Raw genomic sequence first — 27,787 nt, forward strand, 5'->3', positions numbered from 1 at the left:
TCAGCTGGCATGGACCAGCTGCAGGTTTTTAAATGCAGTGTAGACATACCCTAAGATTGATTTTATCGTGCCAAAGGCTACTATTAGACAGATGCATTTCTATTGCTTTTCAAGGAATTTTCCTCCCATGTTAGAATATTTTTGTTAATCAGTGGAAGGATTTGAAAAGTTCTAGGCCCTGGAACTTTTTAAAATTTTGCATATTCTTCAGGATCTTCTAAGTACAGTAAGGGATATTTCTAGTACCCTATCTTCAGATCTGCTCATTTACAGCCAGCTGGGTCTATGGTATAAACTGCATAAAACAGAGAGCCAGATCCCCTAGGTCTGTCTGAGCTGTGCTTGGCCTGGGACCTGGGATTGGGAATGAAGGTGGGCCATACTTCTTCTATTGGTAAGGATTTATGTTCTCTCTTACACTAGGTAGCTTGTAACCCCACAGGTGTGGCTCTGAAGCATGCACGGGCCATTTAAAGACAAGTGGACTTCCAGTCACTCTGACCCCTGGTCAAAAAGGTTACCAGACAGGGAGCAGTGCAGCTGGGATTGTAGTGGGATGACTTTTTACCAGTATAGCTATTTCTCTGTCAGACTACATCCACATTGCTATTGTGTTGATATAACTACACTGGTAGGGAATTTGCATTGCTCCAGAATGGGGAATAGCAATTTTGCAATAATTGAGGTTATTTCAATAGGAGACAGACATGAGTATGGATGTGTGCCTGGCTCTGCTAAAAATAGATGAATTCTACTGGCTAACTTTTGTTAGACCAGGTCTAAGCCACCTTTCCATTCTCCTGATCTGGGGTCAAACTTGCCCGCAATCTGATTTACGGACATTCTAAGTTATGTTGGCTAGAGTATCCCTTAGGGCCTACTCTGCTGGTTGGGGATTGCCAGAGAGCAGTGCACTGTGATTCTGTCCCATCATGCCCTGCCCACACCACTGGCCATGCCATCTACATCTGGAGGAGGTGGCATAGACCTAAATATGTTGCTTTATGGCACCCGGGAATTCCCCTTTGTTAGGGGAATCCCTGGCATCTGTGTTGAGGCAGTTCTCTGTCCTCTTTATGCCACTGGAGTAGTGCAAAGGGAACAGAGCCAGGGACCAGCATCTGGCCTGGAATGTTTGTATAACTTCCTTCAGATGCTAGCACCATACAATGTTGAGGTTGTTGTCCCTCATGAATTTGCCTGGAAACAAGATTACATCATCTCGGAGCATTTTTTTCCTGTTGAAATATACTTCAACTTTTTAAAAGTGATATTTTTGCTTGATAAAACAGCTACTTACCACACAGCAACTGCCACTATCTTCATGACAGATTCATTTAAACACTGGCAAAAACTGACCAAGGGAACTCCACTGTTACCCATTCTGCCCAACATTATACCTGCAATCAAACACATTATTGTTTTAATTCTCATTTACTCTTAAAAATCCCCAACACACTCCTTTTCTACTGCAACTCAAAGTGAACTAAGTGTGGGGTGGCTAGCTGGGTTAGATAATTGGTAGTGGGATAATCCAACAAATCTCTGTGTTGTAAAAACACAGAGATATAAATCACACAAACACACATAGGGCATGGGGGGGGGCAGCCCTTGGTTCTTCAGCTCCACAAACACAAACATCTACCACTTAAGCTAACGGAGATCTCTTTTGAGTTCCCACTAGGAAATCCCTCACCTTCTATGCACCAGTCACTAGAGGGCAACAACACTGACATTATATATAGAGAGACGGAGAGAGAGAGTATTTTAGGGTAGGATTGATAAAAGGAGCCTTTTTCTTTTGGCTCACCAGTTTAAATCTAGCCCCGACTGGCAGTGACCAAAAGCCATCGTCTGACATCTGTGAAATTAATTTGGTCTCAGTCCAGTTTCTAGTGGATAAGCATCTAGAAGATAAAAGCCACCCTCACAACTGGTCCCTTTTGCCACCATGGCTTAGCAGAATCAAGCAAATGCACATGAATACAAGGGCCAAACTACTGCACAAGACTAATCAGCAAAGAAAACAAACACATTCATAGCAACCAACAGTCATAAAGATAGGGGATCTAGTTCCAAGAATAGTTATGTAACTCTATACTTTCTGTATGGTGTTAAGTTTTAATAATGTATACCTAATAATAAACATATCTGTTATGTTCCTATTTAACTAATTTGCTGCAGTGATCCCCGTGAGGATTGTAACGGATCATGTTAATCACTCAAAGAAGCATTTCAGAAATCCATTTATGTTTGAAGAGGATTTTACAAGAAAACGAAGTTGTGAGGGGGGTGCATTCTAACACTTATTCTGGATGGACAGAATGTTTGCTTTGACTGAGGGCCCATGGTCTGTCATTTGGAGCGCACATCTGCATTTGCAGGCCAGGTCCCAGATTGTAATGGTTCCAAGACAATCCCCTCCTGATACAGGGGAGTGAGCCACTTAGATGTCAAACCCAACAATTTCACAATAACAATGCATGCAGGATGTGGGTTTATATGCCTGTTAATTTTCATCTAGCTGTAAATTTTCGGACACAAAACCACATTATATTTTATTAACAATGTTGCTCATTTATGCTAACAGAATGTTAATTACAAAGTTCAGTTTTTTAAGCTAGACTGGCTTTATTAAGCCATGGCAGCTTTACAAGAGTCTTAGCTTTCTAACTTAGTAGAATGATGAAGAGGGGAAATGGATCACCTCTTATTTTACAGGAATAACTGTGGTTTGCTTACAAGAAAACTCTTTGATGTCTGAGTATGGCAAGTGTTGGCAACAGGAGATGTAGCAGGTAAGACTGGAGGCTGCTGAATGAGGAGTATGAGACTCACTGGTCTCTTAAAGCAGTAGTTCTCAACCAGGGGGTATGTGTACCCGTGGGGTACACAGAGTTCTTCTGGGAGGACATCAACTCATCTAGATATTTGCCTAGTTTTACAACAGGCTACATAAAAAGCACCAGCAAAGTCAGTACAAACAAATATGTCATGCAATGACTTGTTTATACTCCTCTATATACTATACATGGAAAAGCAAGTACAATATTTATATTCCAATTGATTTATTTTATAATTATATGGTAAAAATGAGAACATAAGCAATTTTTCAGTACTAGTGTACTTTGGCACTTTTGTATTTTTCGGTCTGATTTTGTAAGCAAGTAGTTTTTAAGTGAGGTGAAACTTGGGTTACGCAAGACAAATCAGACTCCTGAAAGGGGTACAGTAGTCTGGAAAGGTTGAGAGCCACTGTCTTAAAGGACCTCACTATTCAACCAAATACACGAAGGGATGGTTTCAAGAAATGTTCAACAGTCAAACCTCACCAGTTTACTGTACTGTCATTTGCACAAGCCCCTTTCTGCAGTCGTTATGTAAGAAGCCCAAATAGTCATTTCCAAGCAAAGTTTTTACTCTCTGTGATTTATAAGATGATTTCCAATTCTTCAAAGTTTGTGCTAGACTCTCACCTCTTATCCGTCTCACACACCCCAACGAGGCCACACTCACCCAGCTGGGGGCCTAGAAGGCTGCCTAGGTGAGGCCCTGAATCAGTGCGTTTTTAAGTGCCTTTTTCATACCCTTTCTCTGGCCACCATTGCCCATTTTGGGGCAGAGTTGGCCAGAACCAGACACAACCTTGAAATTGAGAAGAGTCCTGCATGTGGCTTTCTTCCTGAGCTAAGATTGCTAAGCCACCCGCCTCCTGCTTCCAGAAAAAGGAAAAGCAGGTTTCTGTTACTAAGAGAGGATGGGCCGGATTCTCAGTTATGCTAAAGCCTCTTTTTATGCCACTCTGGCAGTGTAAGGGGGCCATAAAACGGGTGTGACTATAATTTATGCCCACGTTAAAGCCCCTTTACTTTGCTAGAATGGTATAAATGAGAATCAGGCCCAATGACTGAGCAGAACTGCTATGAAGCACCCAGTGCCAAATGAATTACTTTGATGTATATTATGATATTTCCATACACAACATATTTGGAATGATGTTTTCCCTTTTCTCCAAGCCCCACCCACATACCCTCCATTTGATCCCTGCCCTTCACTTTTCCTTAGGACGGGAAGAAGGTGATGTAGAGCTCGTGACAAAGGTCAAGAAATACCCTGTTAAGTGGGTTGCCCTATGGGCAATTTGTCCGGCTCCTAGAAGCAAAACAGATAGGTGGTCTTAAGTAGCAGAATCTTGTGTTTCCACAGCCACCAAACTAACACAATCTAAAAACGAACCTTTAATGCACATATATAATTCTTCTCCTGTCCTTCCATCACAGTCATATGTTTTTCAAGTGATAGGCACATAATATGGCCTGGCCGGAAGCTCTGGCAAGATCTTTTATAATGCATGGTTCCTCCAGGCGCTGGCAGACCAACAGCTGTTCCATGGTTTGTGTTTCACTGCAGTCACGTGTCTGGGCCATTGGAATAACCCCACTGCCGCATATTGACTGTTGACCTGCCAGCTCTTGTTCAGAGGCAATTTAAACTTGTCAGGTCAACCAATCCTTCTCTGCACTTGCGCAAATGTGTTCAGCAACATTGACGTGCATTTTAATCTCCTCGCTGAGTATTTTGAATGGTGTGCCCTACATTTCCAGCCATATAGCCGTTGGTGAATTTTTAAGCAGTTCTGTTGCATCTAGGAAGCTTTCCCATAATTTCAGGTGGCTAACTGCCATGGTGTGACTGTGTAGAAGATGTCTGGTATTTTCCACCTGTTGTAATCATTCCAGTTTGCTTGTGACCGCTCTCCTGATATCTGGTGGACAATTCCAATAAGCACATAATGGCTGTTCACACTTGTTGGTTTTAGACATCCTGTGATGTAGCAGCAGCTGTCAATAAGCACAGGGTCCAGCTTCTTTGCATGAGCTGATCTTTCCCACACCTGACATGCATATTTGGCTGTAGAATAGCAAAATGCAAGTGCGGTGGCTCTTAGTACTGCTGGGCTGGTTCGCCCTTTTGAATTTGCAAGCTTCCTGAGTATGTTGTTCTGGGTGCTAACTTTGCCTTTTTTCTTCTCCATGTGCGCCTTGAAGGAGAGAGTGAGGTCTAGTGTCACCCCAAGGTAGATAGGATTCGAGCAGTGGACAAGTGATACCCCATTCCAGATGATGTTACATTGTTTATCGGCCTCATGATTCCAAAGTTGGAAGAGACGCTCTTGCATTTTGGCTGGGTTAGCATAGAATTGGTTCTTGGGGTAACAGACTGAGAGCCCAGACAGTGCCAATGTTAGCGTAGTTTCTATTTGGGCTAGACCCTTGGCTTGGGCAGTGATGCATGGGTCGATAGAATAGATAAAACTTGTGCTGAGATGGATTGGTTGATCATTCGTGTAGATGCTGAAATGTATTGGTGAGAGTACACTCCCTTTTGGTAGGCCATTTTTCTGTTGCCGCCATTTTTTCTCCTTCCCGCACAGTACAATGTAAAACGTCAGTGCTCTGGTAGAGGCTGTATCAGTGGTATGAGGCGGTGATCTTTCATCATGTTGTATACTTTGGTGAGGCGCCTTCAGTGATTCACTGTGTCATAGTGGGGGGAGGGATAGCTCAGTGGTTTGAGCATTGGCCTGCTAAACCCAGGGTTGTGAGTTCAATCCTTGAGGGGGGTCACTTAAGGATCTGGGGCAAAATCAGTACTTGGTCCTGCTAGTGAAGGCAGGGGGCTGGACTCGATGACCTTTCAAGGTCCCTTCCAGTTCTAGGAGATGGGATATCTCCATTAATTATTATTATATGCTGCTGATAGGTCGACAAACACTGTGCCGGTTACCGTACCCTTTTCAAAGCCATCTTTGATGTACTGAATGATATTCAACACTTGACCAGTGCATGACTTGCCTGGCGGAATCCAGCTTGCTCGTGCTTTTCAATGAATGGTGATAGGTGGTTTAGGATGAGACGCTCATGCAGTTTGTAGAAATGACATAGTTGTGATATAGGCCTGAAGTTCTTCAGCTCCATTGCGTCCTTCCCCGGCTTCAGGAGTGTCACAACATGTGCTCGTCTCCAGATTCTTAAGTATAAAATTACAACCATGAAATAAATGGGTATACACGGCTGAGTTCCCTCTGGTGCTGTTACTATCCCAGGAGAATTTGACATAACCACCAACCATCCTCTACCTTGGTCCAATTGATCAACTGGCATATGGCACGATGTAAGTGTGAATATCTAAAAACTGTTGACAGCTAACATGGGTTATAGGTTAGCCCAGTGGTCTAGTGGCTATGCAGCTCCTGACCTCTTGATCCCTGAGTCAGCAGAAGTTGGAAGCACTGCTGAGGTAGCATGGTCAGCTCTGGGGAGTAGAGGAATGGTTTGCATGGCTCAATGGCATATGCAACCCCTTTAATCTAATGAACACTAGAAGCGAAGAGACTCCTGTCTAGTAATTCTTGGCTGGACAGTTGGTGGCAGTGACATGGCGCTTTGAGGGTTGAGTATTAAATCGTTGAAAATTAGGGGATCTCAAGTTTCCAACAAGGATGCAGGTGGAACTACACATCTTGTGGAAACAAAAGGGAGAGAAAAATGTGCTACTGACAGACTGGAATTTTGACCCATTTTGCTAATGCAAACCATGCAGAAAATAAGAAAAATCAAAGGTACTTTTGGAACCACATCTGCTGCACAGATTCCCTTCCAAGCACAGCTTCATAAACACAGATAAAGGGATTCTTTTTATCAGCATCTCTATGTGAAAATCATCACTCTACAATTATCAGAAGGACGATGAGCACGTCTAAAGGAGGGATAAAATTCCCTTCCCTCTCACTCAAATTGTAGTCCAGTTAGAAACTATTTCAATAAATAAATAAATAAATAAATAGATAGATAAACCTACTGCAGTTAGATAACATAAAGAGTTCTCCTGAGTTCTTCGGGCCGGTAAAACTGAACATTCTAAATGGATAAGAGCTCTCAAAGTCCATTACGATAAGCCTCCTAGATAATACATAACTACTAACATTGAACTATGGTACAAATAAAACTGTACCAGGGGACATTCAATGAAAGCAAAAAACTGCAAATTTAAAACTAATAAAAGGAAATATTTTTTCACACAATGCATAATTATCCTGTGGAACTCAATGCCTCAAGATATCACTGAGGCAAGCATTTAACAGAATTTTAAAAATTGGACATTTTTATTGATAACAAATACATCCAGATTTATTTTACTAATGATAAAACCAATAGTCTGGGAAGGGATATAAACCCTCATGTTTCAAGGCATAAGTCAACCTCTAACTAAAGGGAGTTAAGAAGAAACTTTCCCTGTGCACAATTATCCTGTTACTGCCTATTGAAAGGTTTCTTCACCTTCCTCTAAAGCTTCTGGTTCCAGCCATGGTTAGAGACAGGATAGTGGATTAGAAATACCACTGCCCCCTTCTGGACAGAATCAGAACTGCTCAGCTGTGTGTCAGCCCCTATACTGCTAATCTTCCATTGTCTCAAGTGGTAGATGCATGTGCTTTTAAAATAGGTGGGGTCTGAGTTCTATCCGTGAAGTTCTGAACAGCCGTAGTATGCAGCACTGGGACAAATGTCAATTCATTCTGGTAGGTGGTGGCACTCCAAGGCAACAGAAGGAGTCCCCTTGTTATCCTCCCTCTGTTCTTAGTCCAAGCACTAAATGCCTTGTCTGTCTGTCTGTCTTACTCAGGAGGGAGTGACTCATGCCGAGCACTACTAGCTCTCGTAGGTACAGACCTATCAAAGCTGGGGTAAGGTTCACTATGGTACACTGCTTAACAGTACGTAGCTCTAACCACAGGGCTACTTAGCCCAAAGTACAAATGTTAGACGTGAAAACTACACAGTAAACATTTCTGTTGTTCCTCACTGCCCTCTATATGCAAAAGGCACCTAAGTAAAGTTCAGTAGCTTACAAATGCAAGCACACAATAACCAAGCAAAGACTTAGTGAAATTAAAAGGAAAGGGGGTGGGGAAAGCAGCATGCATAGAAACAATCAGGAGCATGAAAAGAAAATGACATCAAGAATTATGAACAAGATTCATCCCTTAAGGATTGGAGTACATTACTAGGACATGCTTTTTCTGACTTGACGTTTAGAGACGGGTAGGTGGGAAATAATTATAATCAGGAATACTAAACAAGAACTCTCCTCCCACCCCTGATTCCCCAAAATAAAAACCCAACCCCCAAAACAACAATACACAGATCAATTCAAACATGACCTGCTCCAACCTGTTTAAAACATACCCATGGTGGCAGAGAATATCACAATCCCCAGCACGTTCATGCCATCGCTGGTGCCTGGCTCAGATTTGTAAATCACTTCTGGAGGGGGAGTAATATCCAGGGCAAAATTCTGGACATTGGATCCATTCTCATCCTGGACCCCATATATTATGATCCGACGAGTGGTGCTTTCAGAAGCTGCCTTGTTGGATTTGATTATAGGAATGCTCTTGGTGCGATACTGAAAGAACACAGAATATTATGGTGGGTCATCAGGGACTAAAGGGTTCATGAGTCCTCAGATTGCTTTAATGGGCTCCAAAGTGTCTTGTGAAAGGAGAATGTCTATTAAAGAAGGAAGGGGCATGTGTGGAAGAAACCGCTTCCCCTCCTCCCAGCTACTGGAAAAGGAACTGTGATCCTTTTTTTCTGTAAAAAAAATAACAAAATCTGGAACTCCCCAAGCAGAACTTTAGGCAGCAGACATTCTGGACCCTGCTAGGGCTACATTTGGCATTCCTCTATATTCACTCTTCTCATCTGTAACTAGGAATAACTCCCTCAAATGCTAATCAGTGGCTTTTCCTTTGTCCCACCAAAGGTAAGGATTCCATGCAATATATCCCATTTGAAAGGACATTCAGCCCAACAATTCCTCTTACTTAACCTGCTCAAAGCTTTTAAATAAGGTGTCCTGCCCAAACTCCAGTTTGGGTAATTAGGTTCTGCCTAAATAAATTCCCACATTGCTTTAATTGGATTCAGCATCCTTCTTCACTTCCTTTTGTGTAATGTTGCTGTGTGTTCTTAAATACCTTCCACCTGCCAGATGACTGCATTTCAGTGGTGGGAAAAGTGATTCTATTGCCATATGATTTACTTATGTAAAGTTCTCTGCCCTTCCTTAATGCCATTCAATGAGGGCCAGAATCAGCAACAACAGTGTTCAGTTTCAGAAGTCATATTTGCTGCCCTCTCAAAGAGCTCCTAGAAAATGGCACAGGTCTTCTGATTGATATGTTTGTGGCTTAAGAGCCAATGTTAAATTAGTATCTTAGCAAATGTCTGTTGTCTGGTAGCACAGAGCTGCCATCACGGCACCTACACCACTTCCCTTCCGGGTCCCTGGTGTGTTCAAGAAAAGGGGGCATAGCTGGGGGGTCCCTATGCGCTGATGATTCCTGATGAGGGCCTTGTCATCCCTTGGTTCTGGGAGCTGTAAAGGTGACTTAGAGGTGCCTGTGCACCCCACTTCCTGAGGTGCAGTGAGCACTCCTCAGCCAGAACTTGAGGTCTGGGCCAATGCCTCTAATTAAGGAGCAAATAAGGAATTATCTTGTGTATTCTCACACTCTCTCTCCCTGCCTTCTATATTTTTACATCCAATTTATTGGGCAGAGCTCAAATCATTTTCACAGGGGACTAAGGATAATCAAAAATCCACGTTCCACAGAATTAGGAAATTGGGGTGAAATCAAGCAAAATGGGTGGAAAGGGCTAAAACCAACTATTTAAAACTCTTCCTCACCAAAATGACTAAATATCAAAAGAGGAAGAGCAGCTCTGATTTATAGGATGGTATAACACTACTTTCTGAATTAAAGACACAACTCACGAACATAGGCACTTTAAAAAATGTTACCGTAAATCACATAGGAGCCTAAATCATGGACTTCGCCAAGGCACTTGTGACTGCTCCAAGCTCCATTATTGTGATTTACATACATTGATATTTCAGTCTAGGCCTGTCCATAGATCATAGGCAGCGCTTGTTGGATATTAGTTATTTAAGGCCTGAACCTGAGAAGTGCAGGGCTCTTGCAACAGCTATTGAAGGTACAGCATCTCTCAGGATCAAGCGCTGTCTGATTTATATTATGCCCATCAACATACTGTATGGAAGTATTTAAAAAAATTAAAAACATGAAGGAATCATTGCCAAATAACTGGCAACAAAACAAACCCATGCCTGACTCCCACTCCAATTCCCATTCACTGGCAAAATAGGTAACTATTCCAGCTTCTTTCTCCTCTGACCTAAAAACAAGTGATTATTAAAATAGCTGAATGATTCTGATTACACTCCTGTATAGCAAAGTGATTACTAATTATGGGCCTAACACAAAGCCACTGAAGTCAGTGGAAAAACTCTCATTGACTTCAAAGGGATTTGCATCAGATGCCACTGTGGGTACTGAGCCTATATGAACCAATTTACAGTACCAAATCTCAAATTTTGCTTAAAAATTGTCACTGCATGAATTACCTGAAGATGGCTTCTCTGTAACATCAGTGCAGACACTCACCTGTTTGAATGTGGCCTCAACAAGGTTGGCTGGGAACATGTTCCTGGAAAGAAATAGATAAAAGAATCATTGTCAAGGGGCTATTTAGTTACCCTTATGGGTCCTCAGTGTCCCCCTTGTGTAATCACCTGTGCAAAGTGAGTGCCCAGAGGGTAGAAAAAACGCTCTGATCTCATAGCATTTCCTACTCGCTCTGCATGGGTGTAAATGGCTACAAAAGGCATAACAGTGGAGAACCAAGTGCACCAAGTTTAAAGTAGAGATTTAAGGACGCAATTCTGAACACTTGGTGTGGGATTCAGGAGATCTGGATTCAGTTCTTGACTCCGCCACAGACTTCTTGTATTACCTGCGGCAATTCACTCAGACTCTTTCTGGTTCAGTTCCCCATCTGCTAGATGGGAATAATCATAGAATCATAGAAGGGACCTTGAGAGGTCATCTAGTCCAGTCCCCTGCACTCATGGCAGGATTAAGTATTATCTAGACCATCCCTGACAGGTGTTTGTCTAACCTGCTCTTAAAAATCTCCAATGATGGAAATTCCACAACCTCCTTAGGCAATTTATTCCAGTGCTTAACCACCCTGACAATTAGGAAGCTTTTTCTAATGTCCAACCTAAACTGTCCTCGCTGCAATTTAAGCCCATTGCTTCTTGTCCTATCCTCAGAGGTTAAGGAGATCAATTTTTCTCCCTCCTCCTTGTAACAATCTTTTATGTACTTGAATTATCATGTCCCTTCTCAGTCTTCTCTTCTCCAGACTAAAGAAACCCAATTTTTTCACTCTTCCCTCATAGGTCGTTTTCTAGACCTTTAATCATTTTTGTTGCTCTTCTCTGGATTGTCTGCAATTTGTCCCCATCTTTCCTGAAATGTGGCACCCAGAACTGGACACAATACTTCAGTTCTGACCTAATCAACATGGAGTAGAATGGAAGAATTACTTCTTGCTTACAACACTCCTGCTAATACATCCCAGAATGATGTTTACTTTTTTTTGCAACCGTGTTACACTGTTGACTTATATTTAATAAGGAAATATTATTATTATATTTCTCCCACTCCTGTTATGTCTTTTTAGATTGTAAGATTTTCAGGACAGCACCCAGCACAATGGGGCCCTCAATCTACTTCTGGGCTTCGAGGCACTACTATAATACATATAATAATGATTAATAATAGTTAATAATAATAATACTTTCTGCCACGCTTCTGTCAATCCCATTATAATTATAAGTGGGGCAGGCTCTGACGTCTGTTCCCTTTACCAAGAACAGACTGTTTTTCAAAAGGAGGATCTGATTCCTGATTAAAAGACTCTAGACCAGAGCTGCACAATTTCTTTAAAATGGTCACTATTTTAATGTTTATGAGGCTTTTCTGGGGCAGAAAATCAGTGTCTTTTGGAAAAATGCTAATCGGGCATTTCACCCTCCACCACTGCTGAGAGAGCGTGAGCAAAACAGAGACCTCACGCTTATGGCCTCAGAATGAGATTCATAGATTTTTAAGGCTCGAAGGGACCATTATTATTATTGCTCTGACTTCCCAGGTAATGCGGGTCATAGACTCTTACTCACTAATTTCTGCACTGAGTCTATATCCTCTGTTTGAGCTAGACAATATCTTTTAGAAAGACTTCTAGTTTTAAGGAAAGAGGGAAAGAATGCCCGCTCCAGGCTCCAGTGAGAATTCTGTTGCTGGGCAAAAGGACCACAAAATCAAGAACTTTTTATAATACTGGGGAACAAAAAAATTCCCAGGAATTTTAAAATGTGGCAAGATTATTTTTTAAATGGATTTCTTTTCATCCTGAAATTTATAAGCCTAAAGTGAGCAATACTCTAGCATAATCTTATGCATTCATGTTCAGTTTGTATGAAAATATGTGGCTGTAATGTTCACTAAACAAAGGACTTCTCTATTGAAAGTCAACTCAGGCCCCAAGTCAGGACAGCACTTAAGCACATGTGTACTGTCCATCCTTACTCAGGAGAGTACTCATGCATGTGCATATTTAACTGCTGTCCTGAATAGGGGTGTTTTCCTGAATTGAGGGCCCTGTGCAATAAGGTATGCCTGCTATTTGGTCGGGTTGCAATAAGAACATTCTGTGTCGCATTAGTGTAGGAAAAACAGCTTCCAGGCTTCAGACTCTAACCGTTTTACAGATGAGGGACACTTTAATTTCAGTTTGAGTGCTTTCTATTGGTTTAACTTAAGTCAATTCCTTATTGACTCAGTCACTGTTTATAACAGACAGTAGTCTATTGTAAGCAATGCCTGTGATTGTAAACACTGTGCTGTCTGTCTTCTGTGAGTTTTCACCTCCAGAGATGGTAACACAAAAGCCTAAATACTGAGATTTAGCATTTAGTTCTCTAGTCACATCTAACCCCCATAAATACTTGTGAGTCTCTGTGGTCAAATATCCAGTATGGGCCCCAAACTGTGCAATATACAGACAACACCCAGCTGTACGTCACCTTTACATCAGTTTGTGACAGCTCCTTATCCCAGCTCTCCAAGGGCCTGGCTGAGATCAGAAATTACTTTGAAGAGTAGCTGCTGGAAGCTGGATCTGGGAAAGACTGGTGTGGGGGTAGTGGGGAGAGGGAAGCACTTAAAAGAACTCACCACCACCATATAAATCCCTCCCCTCCCCCCAGTGAAGGATTCTGCCCTAAGATTGTTAAGGACACCCTATCTTAATTAATGTTTGTTTTGCAATTTGAGATGATCTGATAAAAGGTGCTGTATAAGTGCAAAGTAGTCTCACTATGATTAAATTATAAGGTGCTGTGTGATGGAGAATTAATCTGCAAGTATAGATTCTTATTGAGGATTTTTATCCTTCTTTGAATATGAACCAAACATACAGGCTGTAGCTTTCAGACAGTAATGTGAATTAAATTGATAGTGCTTTCTGTCTCCTGCCCAATACTGCAGCCCTAATTAATAGTATTAAAATCAAATTGAGACTGCTGGAGAAAGGAAATATCATGTTTAGTAGCTAGATTAAATGTTAGCCAAATTCATGGAGGATTAAAGCATTTTATTTTTTAATAATTCTTTATCCTGCAGGAATTACAACTGGTCCTCATAATACTGTAGTCTGGAATTCTTCCAATATTATATAATATATTGTCATCCGTTCTGAGCATTCTTTGAGACCGGCCTTGCTAAAGCCACCCAAATGATCTAGTGCAAGGGAGTTGACCTGAATGTGTTTGCCAAAGCTTTGGCTTTTTTTTTTTTTTTTTTAAGCTGCTTTACTTGGCTTGGGAAAATCCACTATTAGCCAAAAGTTCAGCTTTCTTAATTAAAAAAAAATCAAAAGTACAACTCACAAAAGGTACATCTCCTGGACTAATACGGAATAATGCTAAGGAGTATATCACCATGACGTATGGTCAGGGAAGATGAATGGGAGTTTGTTGGCTGGATCAGATCTCCGGAGAAACTCCAGACAAACTCCTGCTTTAGGGACACATTCTATTACTGTACATTGAGATTTCTCAAATGGGGGCAGGAAACTCTGTAAGTTTCTGCTTCTTAGGTCTCCTTGGAATCTTTTAATTGGGGAAGTAGGATTTGAATTTTTTTTTACCATGGAACTTCCAGAGGCTTCAATCGTCTACATCTGTGAGTGTCCCAAGAACTGCCTGTGATATCTGCAGAGGGCATGAGCATCCCTTGCCACATGGCTTCCTCAGAGGGCAGGCTGCCTGCCACTCCTGGCTGAACCGAAATTCCCCTTTAAGGAAAGTTTACTGCTGCAGAGGGTTTAGTATAGCTCAGAGCCCCAGCTCTTTTATTTAACTCAACATATTACAAAATTTAAACTTATACGATATCCCAACCTCTCAGTCTCCCAATGTGCACTTTGCCTGTCTTTATGGTTCCAATACTGCAGTCTGATCCAAGGAGTCTTGCACCCCCGCAAAGACTCATTGACTTCAATGATAACTCTGCACAGGCATAACAATCTGCCATGTGGATCTTAATGTAGGATTGGGGCATCAGACTGTAGCCTCCTCAAGGCAGGGACTGTGTCTTTCAATATTCCATGTAGAATCAAACACCTTGTCAGTGCTTACCAAGTAACAATTAATCACTCTGAGCGACTCATTGCTGTCTCCGACCAGAAATGTTGCCAAGTTTATTAAATAAATAGAACTAGATGCTTAAATTATTTCTTAAGTTTCCAGCATAACTCTTGGCCTTCATGGCCCACAGGTGGGCATAAAAATAATAATACCAGAACCTTAAAGTGATGTGGGATTAAGTTTTTTTTTTTATAAGTAACCTTATCTATAAACTCAGTGGTATGATTCTTGATGGAAATAATTTACATAATTTTTCTAGGTGTGTCATGTTTGGTACCATTGTATTTGTGGAAGAAAGGGCTTTTGAATGACACCCAATTCGACCCATTTCCAATGACACTATATTATCAAAACTTCCACCAATGGAGGACGTGCAGGTGGCAGCTGATGGGGGCAGCGAGTCCCCCCTGCTATCCCACAGAGAGTGACACCAATGAAATTCTGTAGATTTTTACAAATCAAATGGCACCTCCCTTATCTATCACTAACTTGCCCATGGAATGAGATTTTACGACATTGCGCTCCCAGACTGAATGGGCCAAATTCTGCTCTCTGTTCCACTGGTGAACATTTGAAATAACTCCACTGACTTCTGACTATACTGTAATTTCCTCAGAATGGGCCAAATCCTGTGCTCGGTTGTATCACTGTAAATCCAAATAACTCCACTGGTGTCAGTGGATTTAGTCTAGATTTATATTAATGAAAGTGAGGGCAGAATTTGGCCTACCATGATAAAATAAATCAGTCATTTCAGTGCCCATGGGAGGATGATAGTTGCGCATCAGTGATCATCTCTATTATCTAATCCTATTAGATAATATCACCCTCCCCCACACTCACACCTTCAGCAAAAAGGACCACAGGCTTTTCAGAATTTATGAGGTATTAAAATCCTCATTACTGTGATAAAAGACACTAATAGAATATAAAAATCACTAATCGGGGCTCAGCCTAATGGATCCAATTGTGCTTTGCCTGCCTCTTCCCAGATCAGAGCAGTACGCACATCCATGGAAATGCTCTGCCCTGAAACGCAACCCTTTTCCCCTTCATTAGGGTGAAACTGTTGCACACTATTCTGGAACCAGTGAGAAGTGAACTTTGTCATCCTGTTACTCTCAGAGAAGACTAGGCTCAGGTAAGGAAGATGACAGTCTGATGGCTTTCTGACAGAAAAGCATTTTTGAGAGAAAGCAATTTCCCCCCTCCCCACAAAAAGTGCTTATCCAGGAAAATCCATACAGGTGCTAGTTGAGTGGGATGATAGACTGAGCTAAATGCTGACTCGCTGGGGTAGCTTCATGAAAGACACAGCTCATTTTCATCAGGGTCCTAGCGTGACAAGGCTATTTAGTAAACAAGTTCCTTTACACCAGACAATGTTTGCACCTGTTTTAAGAGAAGGAATGCTTTATTCCAGTTTGGGGGCTGTAACTCCACCAGCCTGCCCTGCTGCAGCTTCAGCTCTAGGCACTTTTCTCATCTCCACAAATAAAGAGGCTGAGATCCTGGTGAGCAGGAGATGGGGAACAGCCTGGCAGTGACACCTTCACAGCACTGTTCCCTCTCTGTAGAGGCCCTGTGAAATTCAGGCTGCAAGGCATGGGGGAGGCATACCTACTACCTGCAGCATATAGTCACCATTAACTTACCCAGTCTATGGCCGTAGGGGATGTCCTGCCTGCACGGCTCCTCCAGGCACTGTGCTCTCAAAGAGTGGAGAGACACTGCATAGGCACAAGGGCTCTGTTCAGAAAGGCCTGGCTTCTGTGAATCCCCTGGGACCTGCTGGTTTTTGGAGACAGCCCCCCTGCTTCTTCTTCAGGAGAGATGGGTAAGTCACATCCCCCTGACAGAATAATGAGGAGGAAACTCTGCAAGAGAAACCTCTTTGATTATCCATCCTGGAGTTTTCTTTCCCCTTAGGTGGGAGTCAACCATGGGGGGGCAGGGAGGGTGACAAGGCCTTGTGCAGTTAGCAGACTAGTTTGAGCACAGGGCATATTCACAGCCTGAGTGGCATAAGAGTGAACGTAAATAAGGAGTCAAGTCATTTATAATCCTAAAAAAGGAATTAATACCAGGTTTGGGTGGGATAGAGCTAAAGTGGGTCTGAAATGAATGACATATGGTAGTTTGCAATGAGATAGAGTTAACAGGTATTTCCATTAAAGATATACATCGATTTCCATGCCGGTGACTCATTATGGTAGGTCATGGTATAAAAAAGCTCAATCATAGCTTAATCCCTTTGGTATTTCAATAGGCTCTAAAAAATCTGTAGATGCCAACTTTTATTAGTATACTGTTCAACTCCCACTGTAAACAGATTCAAGTGTGATTTCTGGGTTCTACACAGCCGAGGCTTTCTCCAAACAACAGTAAATATTAAGAAATAAAGCTCTCTCTTGCCTCATTTGAAGAAACACAATTTCAGTAGAATCTATAAGTGTCTAGCTTGGAAATAAAGGTAAGCTTTTCAAAAGACCTCAGGGCTGGCCTAGCTTTGCTCCCAGTGAAGGCAACAGATCCCACCCTAAATTATTTATATCCTCTTCAAAACTAATTATGTAAATAATCTCTCTTGAGTAAACCTGGCCAATCTGATTGAGGATATGCCTACACTTGTGCTGGAGGTGTAATTTCCAGTTACTTGTTTGGGCTAGCATCCCTGGTAGATATCTAGGGTCCCGGGTGGGACAGTATTCAGGGCAGCTAGCCTGTCCCATTGTTTGTGCTGCCACTGCTACATTTCTGTTTTTAGTGTTCTAAATGAACCAAAGCTGGCACGCATACGTCTACCCAAGTTGGAAACTACACCTCAAGCTTGGTGTATATGTACCCTGTTTCCAATTGTCTGCTTCTAATTCCTGTTAAATTAGCAGCATTCATGAACATCTGGGGATAAAGCCTGCACTAACTAACAGGCAAACCACAGTGACTTCAATGAAGTCGCCCATCAGTGTAGGTCAATCAGAATTGACCCTCAGTGTATTGAGTTGTTTTATTTGGTGTTTTTGAGCCAGATTACATCACAATGACATGATATCTATTTAGATTTGAACAGGAATAAAAATGCATGCAAATCCTGCATTTGCAACCAGCTAATGGATAGGGCACATGCAGAGATTTGCAGACATACTCTGCCTTACATGCAAAACTGGGAGGCAGCCTATTAAGATGTTTAGGACTCTAAATCATTTCAAGTTTTTTTAAGATTATGGGACAAATCTTGTTCCCCCTGATGTATGGCAAAGATCCCATGATTTCAGTGGCAACATGATTTAATCTCATAAGTGAAAGAACATGATTATGACAACAGGATGAGGCATGAATACTAACTGCTGGTTTAAACACTGGGCTTGATGTTGATATTTTGCGTTTGAGTGTACATCCCCAAATTTGTTGCAAATTTTTTATGCAGCTTGTCTAGTGAATATATGGTCCTAATATTTAAATGATTGGGCTCTGTGTACCGGTTGTTGGACAGATGTATTGATAGACGTGTATTGTACACAATTATTGATCGCAGAAACGTTATAGTGGAGGGAGGGCTGGCCACAGTATGCAGAGTACTGCTTAACTGGTTCAGCTTTACATTGGCTTTGAATGTGTGCACAGCCAGACAAACACACACCTATCTGGAATGATGCACTGAGAGGAACAAGTAAAACACCCAACAGTGGATTACACATACTTATTTCTTTAAGGAAAGCAATGATCTTTGTCTTTTTAAAAAAGCACTTAGAACATTCTGAAAGGTACTGTCTCAAAACCACACACTTCAAAACTCAAGAAAAGATCGCTGTCCTCCTCACAATAGTGCACCATGCCAACCTCAAACTTTAAGGGCCTGATTTATAAAGGTGACCTGCAAAAGGGGAGAAACATTTCCATTTATTACTCCTTTTGTGATGCATAAAGGTAGCCTCATAAATTCTAAATCCTCCTGCTTACCCAATTTTTTTCTTGTAGGTGTTTGGTACTTTAGATCAGGAATTTCAAGTCTTGACCTACCCATTTTTGCTGTAGGGCTGGGAGTTAGAATGAGAGCTCAAATGTCAGCCAATTATGATGATATCAATCTTATTTTAGATATTTTATGTAGTTATACGGCCTCTGTGATTGTAATATTTAAGTGCCTCACCGTCTTTAATTATAGAGCCTCACAAAACCCCTGAGAGGTGGGGATGTATTATCCTCATTTTACAGATGGGGAACTGAGGCACAGAGAAACTAAATGACTTGCCTAAGGTCACACAGTAGATCAGTGGGTGAACAGGGAGTTGAACTTGGGTTTCACAAGCACCAGACTATCATCCTATTCTCTGAGCCATCCTTCATCTCAGTTTTTCCAGTCTTCAGCTGATGGAGATGGGATTTTTAGAGGTCTTTTATCTCAACCATTTGCCAGAAGTTTGAGTTAATAAGGCTTTTATAAAGACAAACAAAAACACAGAGCTTTAAACAATTTCACTAAACTGTCTCCTATCTCTTGAGAAAACTGCAGCCCTGGTTTCAGACACATGTGATGTCACTTTCTCTCTAGTTCTCCACTCCTCTAGCAAGAAAAGGCAAGTCAAGACCTGAGATTTCAAATCTTAAAAAAGAAGCAGGGAGCAAAAAGTTTAGACAAAATTAACTAATTAAAAAACAAAAGCTCGTTGGAAGTCTTCTTTAGCATCATACAGCAACTAAGAGGACCATACTTTTCTTTTTTGGCATGGCAGCTCACCTTTAAATAGGCTTCTATCTGACTTCCAATTTTGCGAGTACAAATAAGTATACCTGTAATTCATTTACATTTGCCAACTAGCTGCAATTAGCAAAGGTCACATTTAAACCACCTGATTTGTACACAGAAGTAATTACTGAAAATCTGGCCCATTTTTGAGTTATCTAAGTGGAAAGACACTCAAAATCTGAATTTTTAAAAAGTGGATATTTTCCCCCTCTGCTCTTGCGTAACACAAAAATGGCTGATAATTTTCCATTCATATTTCCCGGGGGGCCTAGCAAATTTCATCCCAAAAAATCATTTGTTGTAACTAATATTGAAAGACCAAGCCAAAGAGCCTTGCTTATTATTCATTCTTAGTATTGTGCTAGTGCTAGGAGGCCCAGTCCTGGACCCAATTGTACTGGGCACTGTACAAACAGAGAACATTCCTTTCTCTTCCACAGACTTTCCGTATGACCTTTGGCAAGTCACTTTGTCTCTCTCTGCCATATTTCTCTACCTGAAAATAGGGCTAATAGTACTTCCCTACCTTACGTGAGTGTTGTGAGAATACATCCATTAAAGACTGAGCTGCTCAGATACTATTGTAATGGGGCCATATAAGTCCCCTAGCTAGACAGTATATAAAGACAGTCCCTGCTCCAAAGAGCTTACAGTCTAAGGGTACGTCTATACCCAGCCGCTAGTTCGGCGGCTGGCAATCGAACTTCTGGGTTCGACTTATCGCGTCTTGTCTGGACGCGATAAGTCGAACCCGGAAGTGCTCGCCGTCGACTGCGGTACTCCAGCTAGACGAGAGGAGTACCGCAGAGTCGACGGGGGAGCCGCGGAGTCGACGTTGGAGCCTGCCTGCCGCGTGTGGACCGAGGTAAGATCGAACTAAGGTACTTCGAACTTCAGCTACATTATTCACGTAGCTGAAGTTGCGTACCTTAGTTCGATTTGGGGGGTTAGTGTAGACCAAGCCTAAGTATGAAAGAAAGAAAACACTCCCAGATGCCTTTCAGAGTTTGCATTAGAAACATTAAAGACAATAGGGTGTTAATATGTACACGTCTGAAACTTGAAATAAAATTACATCGAAAGAGACTGAGACCAGGTCTACAGCAGGAGTGCTTTATCAACATAACTATACCGGGGTACTATACCAACAAAGCATTCCTAGTGTGGAAACAGCTTACATTGGTAAAACTGTGCTTCTGCCTTGATAGCTTATTCTAGCCTCCCGAGTAAAATAAGCTGTACCAGTAAAAGCACAGGTTTTGCTAGTATAACAATGTCTATATTAGGAGCTTTTGCTGGCACTGCTACGTCTGTCACAAATTACACCTTATTACCCAACCGACAAAAGTCTGTAGCGCAGACCTGACCTAAAATACCAGCCTTGCTAAGCATCTCCCGTATAGTTACAGACTTGCATTTGTCTCATGAATCACATGTTTTAGTTGGCCCCCAGCAACTGTACATTGGAAAAGAAAGAGGGTGAGCTGTACCAGGGAGAGCTCCTGCATTGGCATGAGGATGGACTAGATTGCCCCAGGGGTCTTTTCTTGATGGCTACACACAGCAGTGTTTGAGGTAGGATCTAGGTTAGGTTTAAGTGAGGGTTAAGAAAGCAGGTTTAAGGCCAAAGCAGCAGTAGGGTTCAGGTACCAATATCTTGTGAGTTATCTTAAAATCCCATGAGAACAACAGTTCTTGTGAGACTTTGCCACTTTGTGCTACATCCAACTCAGAAAATAGACATCTTCCATTTTTGGATCTATAAGAAAAACCATAGCTACTATTTCAGAACCAGGGATTTTTTTCCCATCCCTTCCCTGTCTTTTAAAACGGAAGGAGCGGTAGATCTCAGGATCTCATGTTCAAGTCTGGTTGATCTGTATCTCTTCTATTACTTTTGCTCTTTCTTTGAACGTTTCCAGATTCCTGTGGCATAGGAAATTCCAAGAAATGACAGTGGCTATATTGCCTCAGTACATGTTCCACATCATTTCTTCAGTCTTAATTGCAAAAACTCCCTGGACTCTACACCTCTCTCCCAACTTCACCATGTGTGCCACCATTCATACAATTCAAACAGGAAGACAAAATATCAGAAAATCACTACAGCCATTGAACTCAGACCTTTTTACCTGTCACATTCTTCTTACGTAGGAGTTACACAGCATGCTCTTTTAAAGCCTATAAATCATGATATATTTAGACCTGGCCATCAGAAAGCTTTATGCCTTGTAACTGATGCTAAAGGACCTTGACAGCTTCTAACTCTCTTGCCTCATTACTCTTCTGAATGTCTATTTAATACGTTTGATGTTCTTTTTTTACTAAGCTAATAAAGTGATGAAGTATGACTGAGGTAGGATTTCATTGGCAGAGGATACAACTGAATAAATCCAATCTCTAGAGGTAGTAAAAGGAAGATATGAACTTTCATTAAGGACAAAGCCAAGTTTTGTTTTTACTGAGAAGTTGTAGAGATGATATCTGAGCCTGCTAAGCCTATTAGATAGAAACACTTTAATAGAACCCAGTTTGCTGCACTTACCAAAAAAACAATTCTACTGTTCAGATAACGTTTAGAGATTTTTATATATATATATATATATATATATATATATATATATATATATATATATATATATATATATATATATATATATATATATAGTTACAATGTAGTGTAAGACAAGAAGAAAGTCATGAAACTAGTTGGGAACAATTCTGCAATCTCCATCCAATAATTCTAAAACTTTTAAATTCACATGATTAGATTACCATTTTTATTCTCATTAGCTCTTGGTTTTTATAATTTGTAGGTAATTTATGGTCAGGTATGAATATAATCTCCTGCTCTAACAAGTTTACATTCTAGATATAGATTTTACATTTCCTTCTTATTCACATCTTGTGTTTTGGTTTTGGTTCACTGATATCCTTACAAGGCTGTGATGGCTACATTTCAGATTTCTAATACTTGAAATTCAAAGATCCAGAAAAATGATTTAGTATAGAACCAGCTTTGCATGGACTAGTTGTCTCAGGAAACACGTAATGGCATCAAGAGCTTTTCTCCTCTAGGCCACTGGCTCAAATTATTATTATTATTTAGTAGTAGTAGTATTTATTAAATGTATTACTGTAACACCTAGGAGCCCTATTCATGGACCAGCACCCCATTGTGTGAGGCGCTCTACAAATAGAACAAAACAACAGTCCTGCCCCAAAGAGCTTACAATCTAAGTATAAGACAAGATACAACTGATGGATACAGACAGACCAATAGGAGAGTACAAGAAAACAGTGAGACAATACTGGTCAGCATAATAGGCAGTGTAATCTCAGCACACCAGTGGCTCAACCCTTGTCATGTTTTTTGTAGTCATCATGGCAAAGGAGAGATTTGAAGGAGGATAATGAGGTAGCTTTGCAGATGTTTACGGGGAACTCCTCCCAACCATGACGGACAGTTTGACAGACAGCACGAAGGTGCTTGTTTGAAAATGTAAAGATGTGCGATGAAGGCTGGCGTCATGGATGATTGGAGGTGCGAGCTGACCTCTCGATAGTGGATGAGGGATGATAAAGTGAAGAGAAGTAGCTTATGTTTGGTGCTATAGAGAAAGGTGAGCCAGTGGAGGGATGCAAAGATGGGGGGGATGTGGACAAAGCGATAGGCTAGGGAAATGATCTTTACCGCAGCATTCTGAATGGATGTGAGTAAAGACTGCATTTGTCAGGGCCAGAGAAAAGAATATTGCCATAGTCAGGAGGCAAGAAGATGAGAGCCTGGATGAGAGTTAGCTGTGTGGATGGATAGGAAAGACCGTATCTTAGAGATGTTATGTAGAAAGAAACAGCAAGACTTAGACTTAGATTGGATGTGGGGACCTAGAGAGGTGATGACCAGGTTATAGGTTTGAGTGACAGGCAGGATGGTGATGTTTTCTATAGTTATCAAGAAAGGAGAAAAAAAGACATTGCCAGATGGACATCTGTTTGGTGACTTACAGTTTATGAAATGAGTTGATGGTCTCTGTGACTTCAGATCCCAAAGCAATCAACATGGCACCTTTCAAGAGCACTTTTAAAACGTATTTAAAATACATAGCAAGTCCTATCCAAAACCTTAGTTATGTAACATTTCTCTTGTTCATTAGCATTCTTTATTCACAGGATGCCAGGTGCTTCCTGTATGATTTAAAGACTGTCTCCAGCTGTGATTGGAAACGATTTAGCATTCAGCTACAGGATCAACTCTTCTAGCTCAAACCAGCAGATACACTGTTACATTTAATCCAGACTTCCTAATAGATAGTCAGGAGTTTTGACGTTGACCTTAATAGGGCCAGGATTTTACCCATAGTATGTAGCAAACAGGAAACCCACTTCCAGCAGTTGTTTTATTAACAGTCTTTCTTTTAATAAGTGGGATTTTATTTGTGGTGGATGCACATAAAGTAGAGCATTTGGAATAATAAATAGACTTTTAAAAAGACAGTTCTGTTATTGGCTGGAGGCAGAGGTTAAACTCAATTACATCTCATCACATTTCCATAAAATAATTGAGCGTCTGTGTGAGTGCAATCCAAGAAACAAATGATGTGGACAGGTTCATCTGGCTAGCTTAATTGCCTCGTGCCATGGATTTTGTGAAGGGATTTGAGAACTCTGTCCTCCTTCTGGGTCAAGCCGTGTCTCGTTCCAGGAAAAATATACTGTATTCTGGTGTCAAGACTTGCCAGTACAATTTTAAATTTCACTTTCTCCAAGCTCTTGTGTGAATAAATCTCGAATGCTTGTGTGCAGACTTCAGGCTTTGACTATTTGAATATTCAGAGTTTGATTCTTCCCTGAAAAAAATATGGCATCATTGTGTTCAGTTTACAAGTAAACCAGACTCAGATGTGGTGGGATTTGTGTCTTTCTACTGCATGTGAGGTTGGGAGCAGGATCTGGGGGAATTTGGGCAGCAGACCCATGACCCCTGCAAGCTGTGAGACAGGGTTTGTCCACTTGTCAATAAGACATCAGTGTGACCTCTATATCACAAATGAGTCATATAGGATATTACATTAGTCACTGAGTCATCCAGCTGGTATCCAGAGTTCTCCAAGGAGCAATGACCCCAAATTAGTACCAATGGCACTTACAGTCCTGTGCTCAGAGTAGAAAAGGTGTAAGTTACAGTTGCCTTGAACCTGAGCAAATTAGGCTGAGGCCTGCTTCTGCCCTAAACCCTGAAACTAACTACTGTCCACTATCCAGTAGATGTTTATATTAAGTGAGGTAAAGACCAATAAAACAATACATTTTTTTAATCCTTTTTGAATCCTACTAAACTCTTGGCCTCAGTAACATATTGTGCCAATAAGTTCCACGAGTTAATTATGAATTCTGTAAAAATATTTCCTTTTTTTTCAGTTTAATATTGTTTGCCTTTCCATTTGATTGGGTGTCTCCTTGGTCTAGTATGAGAGAGGGTAAATAGGAGCTCCCTATTTACCTTTATAATCTTATTTTGGGGTATTGTTTTTAGATCTAGTTTCTGCCATATTCTCAAAAGGATCATCACCGATTTCAAAATATATCCTTAAGGTCATGGCTCCTTATGTTGTTATGTAACATGCAATGTGTTACCTTCAAAAAGCAGTAAGAATGAATGTAGTTACCGAATTAAGTCTAGCAATGCATCTGCAGAGCTCATAATTGGCTTTCCACTCTCTTCAGTGCTCTCCTTCTGGGCTGCTCCACCAGGATGGATAATGGAGACCATAATTATTCCCACAATCACAGCCACAAATGTTGTCCATAGATAGTAAGTGACGGTTATGATGCCTAATCGACTGGAAGTCTTAGCATCCAAGGCTGCTAGTCCAGACATTAAGCTGTAGAAAAAACAAACACAAAAAAACACACAAAACATATAGTATCTTTTGCATATAATTAGTACAATGTAAAACCTCATTTCTTAATTATTCTAATTTATCTGTGTCCACCTGAGTGCCTATATAATGATGCTTCTGGAAGGAGCTTTTAGATCCAGATGTCCTAGATTCAGTCCCCAGAGGTGACTGAACCTGGGACCTCTGGATCTAAAAGCATGTGCCTCTACTGCCCAAGCTAATAAAAACAGATCCTAGTAGCTTGAAAGAAGTAGCAGTTTCGCAAAACTCCATGCATGGTCTAACAACTAGCAGGAGACAGCCACACTGTGCTAATGTGGGTTACATATGATTCCCCTCACTGGGAAATCAAATCACTGCTGTGGGCGAGTGGCTAGATTGGTGGATACCTATGACTTCTTTGACTACCAAGACCACTAATTTATGCAGACATACCCATCTTCATTGAAATATTGACCCTAACCCTGGCCATAGGCTGCAGAGCTGAGGCTGCCACCTGGGTTGTTGCCCAACCACCTTTTGGCTCACCACAGCCCAGTTTGGGGCAGGCGATCCAGTGGGGTCAGGGCCAGGAAAGGAGTGGGCTGGTACATCATAGTGGGGATGACCTTGCTGGCACATGAGAGCCAATGGGCTGGAACAGGGAGCCAGGCCAGCCCTGTGGGACAGGAGCTGCTGCGGGGTGAATGCAGGGTGGGCTCACTGTCCAACCCCCTCGGCTGTTCCTGGGTCACCATGAATTTCATCCCTTGCCTCATATTATAAACAGACATGCTTTCTTCTTCCTATTAGTTTTTTCCCCTTGATATGTTTGTAAAAATCCATTCTCATTCCCCTTGGCCCTTTTGGCTAGTACTACATTGTTCTATTGTTTTGCTGCTCTTCTTTCCTATAAGCTGTAACTGACACTGTGCATTCACATTTGGGTGTTTCCACCTTTAAATCCATTAACGACTGTGAGTCACTTAGCTGCTATGGTAATGGACGTCATAAGTACCGATGATAGATACAGAGACTATTAACTTATGGTTAGTACTCAGAATGCTTAACTTATGGTTATTACTAATATGTGGTTAAATTACTGTTGCTGAGTGAATAAACTGACCACAGCAGTTTGTTACTTTATTAGTGAAAAAATAAACTAACAGGAGATATTCTGTTTAGCTATTCCAGTAATGTATCCCCTTATTCTCAGCCTCAAAGCTCCATGTATATTTTGGCACAAGTAAAATAAGTACATATTGACTGCTCTATGAATGTCAAGGGACCGATTTTCAAAATTGCCCCTGGGAAAAATTGTGTGCAATTGGCACTTAACTTGTACATGAATTTACTCTTCTTGCACGGGCAAATTGGATAGTTACATTAAAAAAGGTCAGTTATATGTTTAACAGGCTATTTGTGTGTGCAATGACAAATTTGCAGAAGCAACTACCGTAACCAAATGTGCAACCTAGGCATGTGATTGTGTCTGGTTTTTACATAAAAGCGTAAAGATTCAAGAGGGCTTTGCCACGAGCCCTGTGTCGGGGCAGTGTGTTGTTGTGCTTCCCCAAGAGTAGACCAGGAAGCAGATTGTGACTCCTGCTTCCCAGTTTCCTCCTGCTCTAGTGATGGGGTCACACATTGTACCAGCCCTCTGCTTGCTACAGTGACGTTGTGTAGCTGCACTGTCCCGCACATTGGGGAGTGAAGCCCATACCCACCCTGCCCATCCACCTATGTGGGAGGGGGGAGCAGAGGCTCTTCAAGCCCTCAAACATCACACAGCTGCCTTTGTAGTGCTTTACTGCTCCCTGATTTCCCTGCACAGGCACATAAGACAGGCCACCATGTAGCCCTAAATTTGTTCAGCACTGCTTTGAACTAGGCCCAGGATCATGAAGATTTATGTTCTCCCAAACTGTGTCACGATCTACTAATAAACCTGGAAACACCAATGTTTCACTTGGCTTTGCTCAATGTTTAATTTTTAAAACAATTTCTAGTTTATTTTAAATATAGAGCACAGTAAAAAAATAAAATAAAAGGAGCAGTACATGTTGTCAAGTTTTAGTGTGACCCTTTCATGCAGCTGTTATCACTATGGAGAGTTGCTTGTCAAATCCTTCATCACAAATAACTATTTATTAGCAGGATCACTTGCATCTGAAGAAGGGAGGTTCTTACCCACGAAAGCTTATGCTCCCAATACTTCTGTTAGTCTTAAAGGTGCCACAGGACCCTCTGTTGCTTTTTACAGATTCAGACTAACACGGCTACCCCTCTGATATTATTTATTAGCAGACAACTCCTGATATTTACAGAATCTCCTTCATCTTGCACTGTTTGGTGAAGTTGTCTAGAGCTGAAGTGCAGCTTAACCTTAATACTAGATTGAATGAAATAATAGTGGTGGGATTTAATGCTCAGGTTCCTGCTATCCAGTAGATTAATTAAGAAAATGCATTGTTTTTCTGCTTTGCCAATCTCCAGTCTGGCATGTTTTGTT

General features: G+C 41.3%; 1 protein-coding gene and 1 long non-coding RNA gene across 2 annotated transcripts in view; one reads left to right on the plus strand and one right to left on the minus strand.

The window, feature by feature from the left end:
* LOC135973218 (uncharacterized) overlaps window positions 1-27,787 on the plus strand; it is a 79,040-nt gene that overhangs the window by 34,760 nt on the left and 16,493 nt on the right. The window lies entirely within an intron of this gene.
* The window catches only part of SLC1A7 (solute carrier family 1 member 7), an 89,262-nt gene that overhangs the window by 26,309 nt on the left and 35,166 nt on the right, over window positions 1-27,787 (minus strand). Inside the window, exons 3-6 of the mRNA XM_005284831.3 lie at window positions 25,063-25,278; window positions 10,535-10,577; window positions 8,250-8,469; window positions 1,301-1,400 (exon numbers count right to left, since the gene is read on the minus strand). Of these exons, the coding sequence (XP_005284888.2) occupies window positions 1,301-1,400; window positions 8,250-8,469; window positions 10,535-10,577; window positions 25,063-25,278 (579 nt within the window). The remainder of the gene's footprint in view (window positions 1-1,300; window positions 1,401-8,249; window positions 8,470-10,534; window positions 10,578-25,062; window positions 25,279-27,787) is intronic.

This window comes from Chrysemys picta, chromosome 8 (assembly GCF_011386835.1).
Source record: "Chrysemys picta bellii isolate R12L10 chromosome 8, ASM1138683v2, whole genome shotgun sequence".
NCBI lineage: Eukaryota > Metazoa > Chordata > Testudines > Emydidae > Chrysemys > Chrysemys picta.